At 48.8% G+C, this 10615-nt stretch overlaps 1 protein-coding gene across 1 annotated transcript in view; it reads left to right on the forward strand.

Moving 5' to 3' along the window:
* Nrde2 (NRDE-2, necessary for RNA interference, domain containing) overlaps positions 1-9940 on the forward strand; it is a 34341-nt gene extending 24401 nt beyond the window's left edge. Inside the window, exons 10-14 of the mRNA XM_048449430.3 lie at positions 894-1280; positions 2194-3119; positions 4067-4205; positions 9183-9254; positions 9670-9940. Of these exons, the coding sequence (XP_048305387.2) occupies positions 894-1280; positions 2194-3119; positions 4067-4205; positions 9183-9254; positions 9670-9795 (1650 nt within the window). The 3' untranslated portion in view covers positions 9796-9940. The remainder of the gene's footprint in view (positions 1-893; positions 1281-2193; positions 3120-4066; positions 4206-9182; positions 9255-9669) is intronic.
* The last annotated feature ends 675 nt before the right edge of the window (positions 9941-10615 follow it).

Genomic DNA, 10615 nt, shown 5'->3' on the forward strand with positions numbered 1-10615 from the left:
GATCAGAAGATTAGCAGCCTCTTCTGAGACCTCAGCAGGCCTGGTGCGGGGAGCAGAGAGCCTGGGAACCCCCAGACTCCTTTGTTGGTTGAAACTTTGGGATGTTTAAAGGGAGGATCATTGTTTGGTGTTTGAGGATTTCAGAGAGTTCACAGTCGAACGGATTTCTGGAGCAGACTGTCTGAGCAACTTCCTGTCATTTTGTATTTTCTCTAAAAAATCCCAAGGAGAAAAAGCTTTCTGGTCAGTTGATGGTTCAGCTTGTTGAATCCTAGCATTCCAGTTTTATTGTGCTTGGACCTGATTTCCTTTTCCGAGTGGCAGAGAAGTCAGTCTGTGTGAAAGCGCCGTGGGCAGGGTAGTGTCCTTGGCTGTGGGTTAAGTAATGTATGAAGTCACGTGTGAACTCTTAGAGCTAGCATCGGGCTCCTAATTGCTCTTTACAGTCCTTTGCTTCTGCTGTCCCTTCCTCACATGTACCTGTGTATCTGTCTCTGAGCAGTGTTCTTTTCTGAAGCAGATTTCTAGAAAGAAACAATAAAGAGTAAGTCTTCCATCCTAAAGTTAAAGGTCTCTGTAATTCTTCTCTGCCTGTGTAGCTGCGAAGTTGTTTGCTTCTGAAGTGATCGTGGGTCTAGGTTTTCTGAGTTCAGCAGGTTGCTCTGGAAGCTGTTGACTTTAGCCTATTGGTCTTTCCCGCCTTCCCTGCGCTCCCTGGGTGTGCACAAGTTCTCATGGTACCTTCAGGCTGCGGCTTGCTGTTGTCCAGCGCTCATGTTGCCTGGGGAGGCCTCTTGATTTTTTGTTTTGCAGATAACTTAGCTGCTGATGTCTGTAAAGAGCCGTGAAGCCTGTGACAGCTCTGGTCCCATTGGCTGTGTCTTGTCTTGCAGGTGCTGTTTGATGACATTGGGCAATCTCTGATCAGACTTTCCAGCCCAGATCTTCATTTCCAACTCATTGAGGCCTTTCTGCAGTTCTTGGGTGTGCCTTCCGGTTTCCTTCCTCCAGCCTCCTGCCTTTACCTGGCCATGGACGAGAGCAGCGTCTTTGATAGTGAACTTTATGATGAAAAGCCCTTGACTTACTTCAACCCTTCATTTTCGGGTATTAGCTGTGTTGGCTACATGGAGCAGTTGGGCTGTCCTCGCTGGACCAAAGGTCACAGCCGAGAGGGCGAGGATTTTATCCGCAATGTCTTCCACCTTGTGCTGCCTTTGTTCTCAGGCAAGCAGAAGTCTCAGCTCTGCCTCTCCTGGTTGCGGTATGAGGTTGCCAAGGTAACTGCAGCTGCCTCCTCCCATTTCATGTCAGTGTCTCAGGGGATCACTGTCACAGAACTTCCTCCTTCAGTGGCTCTTGCCGTCACCACAGATGTGAAGGCACAGCAGGCAGGCAGGAGACAGTCCAGTGCGTGGTCTGTTGTCGGCGATTATCCAGGCACTTAGTGCTAAGAACCAGCGCCAGCCTAAGCAGGGTTAGAGGATCTGGGGCTTAGAGCAGGAAAATAAGCTGCTTACCCCTGTACTCTATAGCTGTCGGCCATGCAAGGTGAGGTCCCAGACTCTACTCTGCCCTCTGCTGGCCAGTATTAATACTGCCGCTCATGGATATTATGTTCTCAGTTCATTTTTAAAAAAAATACATATCCTTTGGTAATTTCATACATGTATACAATGTATTTAGATCACATCTACAGAGTTACCCCCAACTCTTCATGGAACCCCCCACCCCCACTTTATGTCTTCCATCTTTTAATATATAAGTCCTAAAACTATCTGCAGCTAACATACACCAGGTTGTATGAAAATTGTGTCTTTGAAAAGTTCCATTCACTGGATAATTGAGTCATGACAAACATGGAAGAGAGATGTGGGGTCCCAGTATATTTCATCGTTTTCAGCCCGCAGTGAGCTCTTGCCTTAGACAAAAGAACAGTGTGGCCCATCTCTTGGAGATGAATATTTGGAGTGGGTTGGGCCTGTCTGTTGGGAATTCAGGTGAAAACCAGGTTGTATGCATGCTGGCACCTGTGGTCATGGTAAACCCCAATTTCATTTCTAGTTCAGGGAGCTGGTGTTAGCCAGATTTGACAGGCAGTGTGGGACTGCTGCCTTGCCAGTGCCTCCTCAGCCTGACAGGACAAAGGAAGTGCTTGGGGGACCCAGTGTTGTTCTTTTCTTTTTGCTATAGGTCGTTTGGTGTCTACACACTAAAAAGAAGCGATTAAAGTCGCAGGGAAAAAACTGCAAAAAACTAGCCAAGAATCTCCTTAAAGAGCCAGAAAACCGCAACAACTTTTGCCTCTGGAAACAGTATGCACACCTGGAGTGGTTGCTTGGCAACATAGAGGATGCCAGAAAAGTGTTCGATACAGCACTCAGCATGGCAGGCAGCAGTGAGCTGAAGGACCGTGAACTCTGTGAACTCAGTCTGCTTTATGCCGAGCTGGAGATGGAACTGTCGCCCGACTCGCGAGGAGCTGCCACAGGCCGATCTGTCCATGTGTTAACGCGACTGACCGAGAGCAGTCCCTATGGGCCCTACACTGGGCAGGTCATGGCCACTCAGGTTCTGAAAGCCCGAAAAGCTTATGAGCGCGCTCTGCAGGACTGTCTGGGTCAGACTTGTGCCTCAGAGCCTGCTACTGCAGAGTCCTTGGACTGCCTGGGTAGCTTGGTCAAGTGCTTTATGCTTTTCCAGTATTTGACTGTCGGGATCGATGCTGCTGTGCAGATATATGGACAGGTGTTTGCCAAGCTGAAGGGCTCTGTTCTCCCGGAAGGCCCTGGCCCAGAGGACAGTGCCGAGTCCCAGAGTTTGAGCAGTGTTCTTGAGGCCGTCACCCTGATGCATACCAGTCTGCTGCGATTCCACATGAACAGTAGTGTGTACCCTCTGGCTCCACTTCGAGAGACGCTCTCAGAGGCTCTAAAGCTGTATCCAGGCAACCAGGTTCTCTGGAGGGCATATGTACAGATTCAGAATAAGTCCCACAGTGCTAACAAGACCAGGAGATTCTTGGACATAGTTACCAGGTCTGCCAAACACTTGGAGCCTTGGCTGTTTGCAATCGAAGCCGAGAAGATGAGGAAAAGACTGGTGGACTCTGTTCAGAGGTAATTATGCAGTCTCTGCATGGGCCTCACAGACCTTTAGGGATGGTTACTGTTCCCAGCCCCTTGCCAGGTCTCAGGCCTGCAGATGCAGACAGGGCACAGGCCCTGCACACCTGCGCGCTGCTCTAGATGTTTCCATTAATAGACTGAAAAGTGAGTGAGGCACTTAGGAAGTAACCACTGGTGACCGTTCCTGCGCCAGGCTTGAACCTGACCCTTGTTTCTGGTGTATCTGAGATGTAATGGGAGCACTGTGCCCTCAGCCATGGACTCTAGAGCTTAACTCCAATTCAAGTGCCCGCTCTGCCACTCGTCACCTGGGTGACTTTGGGTAAGCACTTCATCTCTTGGACAGTTTCTGCTTCTGTCACATGAGAATCATGGAAGAATTTTCCTCATGGGGTATCCTCTCAGGTCCAGTGCAGCAAGTGTGTGGCCCGAAGATGGACCCAGTGCTCTGAGCTTGTGGCAGCATTCATTGAGAATGGCGTCATGCTCCACATGCCATCTTTGACATAGCTAAACGGTCATCCTGGAAACATGTAGATTGGGAGTCATTGTTCCTTCTGGAATGTGTGCTGCTGCTTCACGTTGGGCATATGTGTTAGGATTGCTCTAAAGATACCTCATTTTGCTTGGGTTTTGTTTATTCCTTTGATTTCACTCCCTGAGTCTTGTCTACTTTAAATTGAAAGACCTTTTTCTGTCCCCAAGGAGGACTTTGCATTCTGATTACAGGGTGAGTTTGTGTACGATTGCTAGGCAGGCTCAGCATAGGGCAGGAACAGCTCTGGCCAGTGCCTTTGCTCCACTCACACCTGGGGACAGTGCCTCCCTGAGAAACTGATGGATAGGTGGTGCTGACATTTGTCGTTGCTGGTCTGTCTTCCTGCTGTGGTGCTGGGAACAGAATTTGTCTTAGAATGACCTGAGTTCTTTCCTTGCAGGGTAGGTGGTAGAGAGGTCCACGCCACCATCCCAGAGACTGGCCTTACGCATCGGATCAGGAACTTGTTTGAAAATGCAATTCGGAGTGACAAGGGCAGCCAGTGCCCCCTTCTGTGGAGGATGTATTTGAAGTTTTTGGTAAGAAAATATTTTTTGACACTCTTCCTTTTGTTTTGTCAAAGCCCTATGTCTAAATTTGTGAGTCGGACAGATGCAGCTGTCTGTAGCCACTGCCTGGAAAGGAGAGCCTGTTGTCACCTCTCACTTTGGCACTGGTTAATCTTTATTGAACCCGGATGAGTAGTGTCCTCTCCTTCAAGGTAGATATCTGGAGAATAGAATTCAGGAGTAATCACTGGGCTTTTGTTTTCTATGAAGTGACTTCTTAAAAATTGCAGCTTGGAAAATGTTCAGGGCTTTTCATTTCAAAGAAGCTGATATTCTTGCCACTCGATCATAGGATTTGCTGGTCTTTAGTTATTTAATTTTGTTATTAAACGATAAGGTTCAGTCAAGAATGTGAAGCTTTGAGTGGGGGGCATGGGGCTCCAGAGCACAGGCTCATGCAGAGGAAGGCAGGGGAAGACAATCTATCCTAGCTCTTAGAAGTCACGTGGGTGCCTTTCCGAGGGACCCAGAGGACATGCTACCTAGGACAGCTTGGAGCTGACATTCATAGGTCAGAGCTATGCCAGTCCTCATCACCAGAGGCCGTGCCTTCGTCTTCATGAAGTCTTTTGTGTCTAGATGTGTTCCCATGGTATGTGCGTGTGTTCATACGTGTTGCACATGGAGGCCAAATGTTAGCCTTGGGCGCCATTCCATTCCTCAGGTGCTGTTCACGCCCTCCCACCCTTTTATTTATTTATTTATTTATTTATTATGTATACGCCCTCCCACCCTTTTTTCTATTTATTTATTTACTATGTATACAATATTCTGTCTGTGTGTGTGTCTGCAGGCCAGAAGAGGGCACCAGACCTCATTACAGATGGTTGTGAGCCACCATGTGGTTGCTGGGAATTGAACTCAGGACCTTTGGAAGAGAAGGCAATGCTCTTAACTACTGAGTCATCTCTCCATCCCCCTGTCTCCCCCTTTTTAAAAATTGAAATAGGGTCTTTCACTTGGGTTAGAACTTGCCAAATAGACTAGGCTGGCTGTCCTGAGAGCCCCAGATCCCTGTCTCTGCCTCCCCAGTGTTGGTTTAACAAGTCTCTGCACCACACTCATTTTCTTTTTGTTTTTTTACATAATGTTCTAGGAATCATGTTCCTAGTTCACTTTACCAGCTGAACTGTGTCCCCAACACTTACAGTACTTCTTTAGAGCCAGAAGTCCAGGTTTATGGCTGACTTCCATGCGGAACAGAGGGTTATATGCAGAAATGGTATTTGTGGTGCGTCCTGATTTGACTGCCTGGCAGCCTGGCGCAGCTAGCAGGAGAATCTGGTTTTAGACAGACCCCCTCCCTGACTTGCCTGTCTCCTCTCCCTCGTCTTTCCAAGCCAAGGAAGGAGCTTTAGAGTGAACAGGGGACACTTGTGCATTCTCCAGTTTCATGTCCCCAGTGTTCAGATGAACACAGGGAAAGGTCAGTTGACAGACTTTTTACTGAGACTGCAATGAGCCAGACTTGCGTGGGTTGTATACAAAAAGCTGCTGTTGACTTGAAAGGTCTGGCCCTTAAGGAATCTATGACTTTGATGAGGTTGTGTAAAGCAAGGACTGGTGAGAGCAGTGACATTGCCTGGCCGTTCTGAGGCAGCTGGGCTCTGTTAATTAACTACAGGAAAAAGGACAAAAAAAGCTCAATTACGAGTTGCGGTCAGCAAGTGTGGGGGTTGGGAGAGACTGCTGTGACAGGCCACCGGAGGGAGGGAGGCTTGTTTGTATACTGGGGCGGGATGGTGTGTAGACATGCAGACTGTTAGTTTTTCCCTGCAGAAATATTGAGGACAATAAAGCCTACTGTTGCTTGGATATAGGAAGAAAAGGAATCAGACAGCAGCTAAGTTTTCCTACGTAAGTTGCATGTTGGCAGATGGTAGCCTCAGTTTGAGGGACATTCCAGCTGTTACTCTGTGCACATCAGCACTTTGAGCCAAGCTGCTGGTGTTGAGAAAGTGACAGTAGATAAGGCAGTCAGCCATTATGTGACAGCTGTGCCCAGTGCAGGAAGTCTCACTACGTGGAAAAGGAGCTGTGGCATTTCTGGGTTGTCCCCATTAGATTTTCTTTACCTTGCATGTAGTTTGTTGTTCATCTCTTGTCTGCCCATAGGTCTGAGGCCATTCAGAAAGGCCTTCATTTTCAAGGCTGGTGGGAGGAGAAGACTCTGCATGGCTTTCCTCCTAGCACGAAGGACGAACCCCTCCTGAGCCTCAGTCTCACCTCAGGAGGTCACACAGGCAGTACTAGAGAGAGGCGACTCTTACATCTGGGGGGAGGGGTTCGATTCCAGTTTCTGTAAATTGCTTAAAAAAATGACATAAGCAAACAGATAGTAGTTAGATGCATGTGTTTTGAGGTAAGGGTCAAATTTTGCAAAAGCCTGAAGGCTTTGTCCTTTTATTTTTTTGAGAGCTGTTGTATCCTCCGTCTGAAGGCACACATCAGCTGGGAAGGCATGAAAATGCCAAAGCAGGTGATTGTTAAACTCTAGTTAGCGTCTACAGACGGGTGACAGTTCTTGTTACTATTGTCCTGGCTGGCCTGGTGGTAGCTGCCCCTGTGGAGAGCAGAATGCACACTTGTCCGCTCTGTGCGTCACGTGGTGCCTGTGAGTGCTGGTTCCTGGGCTAGAAGGTGAGCCTCTGTGTGAGCTCTCCTTCCTCTGCACCAGGACTCAGGTACTCAGAGACGGGGGAGTGTGCCAAGCCAGATCCATCTATATTTTCCCATCCACAGTTTTTCTAAAGAGAAATTGCCCACTGAGAAGTAGACTGAGCAAGGAAATGGGAGATGCACACTTCAAATCAGCCTCCCTAGAATGGGGATTCGGGATATTCACGGGGTAAAGAAACACGGGAACATGCTGCATGGGTAAGGTGATGCATTGTCTGCACTGTGCAGTCAGACCTCACTGTTCTCCTCGGGATGCTGTTCTCAATATGCGCAAGTGTGGCCTGAGGGCTGGAGTGTTCTCAGCCTCCTGATGTCCAAGGTCACACTAATAAGACACATGAAGAGCCATGGCTGTATCAAAAATGGCCTTCGAGCCCCTAAACAGTAACTTGGCAACACATCAGAGGTGCTGTCTGTAGCTACACTAGTAGGAGACTGATAACACAGTCAGCTGTGGGACTCACAGAACTGGTGACTTAAAGCCAACTGAAAACAGGCAGCTAGAAGTGAGAAGCACTGGTGTGGCAACAGGCCAGCTGTAGTTGGTGGCAGGTTTTCATTAAAGCGGGGGTCCTGACCTCCCAGGTCTAGGAGATTGTTTGATAGCTGCGTGTCGAAGAAGGGCTCTCCCATCCTCAAAAGATGCTTTTGAGCAGCGAAACATCCACATTTACAGTAGTAAGCCCTTCCTTTAGTGAATGCCGGGCGCATGATTGTGTTCACTAGTCAAGGCTGTGGCTTTGGAGCAGCTCCCTTCTTTGTTAGCTGTACTTCCTTTGGTTTGCACAGAGGCTGTGAGTGCTCTGAGATGTCCTTGGTCTGCCTGTGGAGACATGGTTTCCTAGGCACAATACCATGGGCTAACAGGGAGTTCTGGGAAGGAGGGGTGGCCCTAGCATGTTGCAGCCCTGACAGAAATGAGCAAGGACTCGTGGACATGAAGAAGGTAGGGTCAGAAGATGCAGGTAGCATCCAGGAGAAACTGCTCTAAGAGGGGCAGGTGCATGCAAGGCCACGCCTTAGAGTGTGACATCATGGAAGGAAGACAGGCTCTCTTGGCTCTGGGTCCTTCCACACCTGATCTAGGAAGGCAGCTTCCTGTGGTGACTTAGGAAGGAAATGCCAGAGAGAGTTCCTACGTGAGGCTAGCCTCCTTGTGCCTGGGCTTACTGGGGTTCAGGATTAGCTGTCCATGACTGAGAAAGTACAGTAAAACAACATAATTTTCTTCTTCCAAAAAAAAAAAAAAAAAAAGAAAAAAACAAAGGCTTCCACCTAAGTACTTAGAGAGGTCATTGAAGTGTGTTGACTTGGGAAGGAAGGAAGGAAGGAGAGCATGTACATTAGCTGGAAAATTCAGAGTCTCACCCTCAGATCAGGAGTCTCCTGAGCCACCACACATGTGACCATGGGAGTCATAGTCTTCCTGTGACCATGAGAATCCAACTTGGAAAAAAGAGAAAGGGTGGCAGAGGCTGAAGAAATGGCTTCGTGGTTAAGGACACTTGCTGCTCTTTCAGAGAACCCAGGTTCCATTTCTAGAACATGCAGCAAGTGGCTCACATCTGCTTGTAAATCCAAGAGATCTGAAACTCTTAAACACACACACACACACACACACACACACACACACACACACACACACACATCCAGGAGATCCAATAGAGCAGCCTAGGTGAGAGCTATAGAGAGGCCAACATCAGGCTACCTCTAAGGCAGAGTGGCCTCTGGGCTCTGACAGAAACTTTTAATAAAGCAATGGGCAAATTTGCTTTTGAATCTTTATTCATTGTTTTACTTTAGATAGTCTTCTTACTTAGTCCAGGCTGGTTTAGAATTTGTCATCCTCCTGCCCCAGCCTCCCTATGTGGATGTGCCATTATCCTTGTCTTGAAGGCCTTTCAGAGAAATGACTTAAGTAGTACCCAGGGGTCCTGGTTCTTTCTCTCTGAAGGTAATTTTCACAAAATGGCAGATCATTTTCCATGCTTATGAGGTCATCAGCCTCATCTCATGGACTTGTCTCATCCTAAGCACTGTCACCAACACCCAGACACAGGGCTTCAGAAGTTAACAGTGATGAACGATCCAACACAGCCGTGGCCTAGAGCATTCTCTGGCACTTGGGAGCCATCCCACGGGTTGTCAAGATGGTGTCAGCCCACACAGACCAGCTTTGGTGTCTGAGGGCAGGTGCAGACTGCACACTATAGTCTTAGCCTCCCTGCCTCCACTGCCCGCCTTAAACGATCTCTCTCCCTAACTTAGGTTTCCTTAGGAAACAAGGAGAGAAGCAAAGGTGTCTTCTACAAGGCCCTCCAGAGCTGTCCCTGGGCAAAGGTAAGCTTTCAGTTTAAACAAAGAGCTATCTTCAGCTTCCCAAGGACCTTCCCGTGGGCCTCTGCCCAGAGGTGTTAGGGTGTGGCTTTGCAGGCCAGTGCCATAATCCAAAGGCTTTTCCTAGTGACTGTCCTGAGATGGGGCTCCATGGGGTTAGCTGCTTTCCCAATATTCCTCTGCAGTGCCCAGATGCCCATGCCCTACTCAGATGACGAGGTGTTGGGAAACCAAACTGAGGGTGAACTGTAGTGCTGCCAACCCTGCCAGCCACATAAGCGAGGGCTTCACTCTGTACCTGCTGCTGTTTGCAGTTTCCTCTGGACGTGCCGAGCTGCCTGAGAGGGCAGGGACTCACCGGGACCCTCCTTGCTCTTGCTCCATGCTTATGGCAGTGTTGGTCTTTCTCTGCTGCTAGGTGCTATACATGGATGCCATGGAGTACTTCCCGGATGAGCTGCAGGAGATCCTGGATGTGATGACTGAGAAGGAGCTCCGTGTGCGCCTGCCCCTGGAGGAGCTGGAGCTGCTGCTGGAGGACTAGTCAGCCTCCAGAGAACGGGGCCCAGCTGTGGAGGGCTTTCTCCGCCGTTTGGGTGGGGTTTGGACTTCAGTGTTTTACATATTATATATGTGACCAACTATGTACAGATGGAGCCATACCAGTGATAAACCTTTTATGGTTGGAATGTGTGCAGCTTCTTATTTCTTCTGCTCAGCCCCGTTCAGTAGACACTGGCCTGTCGCACTGCTTGTGTTTATGATCCTGGGCTAGGCCTCTGACCCCAGCTATAGGGGTTACTTGACATTGAGACCTTCTTCCTCCCCTGGGCTGGTAACCATCCAGCACAGTAGATGGTTATTTAAGCGTTTCCTGTCTGGCTCTGGTGACCAGCAGTGTTTCCAAGGCCTTTGGGTCAGCCTGACACTGCTCAGAATCTGCCTTCCACCAGAATCCAGGTGCCCATGTGCTCAGTGGGCAGGGTACCACCACCCTCTGCAGGAAGCTAGAGAAGCCTGAACTATGACCACAGCTGCTTCTAGTTCACCTTTTTTTTTCTTTTTTCCCTTTTATTGCTCAGAGAGCTCTGTAGCACAGCCTTTCCAGTGTTGGCCTGGCCAGGAGGATGGCTTGTCTGTTGCTTGGATGCCTGCAGAGTCTCTTCATGGCTTTTAAAATGGTCTCCCGCAGCCCAGGCTGACCTTGAACTCTTGCTTCTCTTGCCTTTGCCTCTATTAATAATATTGTACTTATTTTCTGTGTCTACCCTTCCATGTACACATTTCTTACCCTTGGTCTTCCACATTCTCGCCAGGTAGCACCCTCAGTGCTAAATTTTGCTGCTGTGTAGCATCTCATGGAT

The sequence above is a fragment of the Myodes glareolus genome, chromosome 11 (genome assembly GCF_982192425.1).
Source record: "Myodes glareolus chromosome 11, mMyoGla1.1, whole genome shotgun sequence".
Classification (NCBI taxonomy): domain Eukaryota; kingdom Metazoa; phylum Chordata; class Mammalia; order Rodentia; family Cricetidae; genus Myodes; species Myodes glareolus.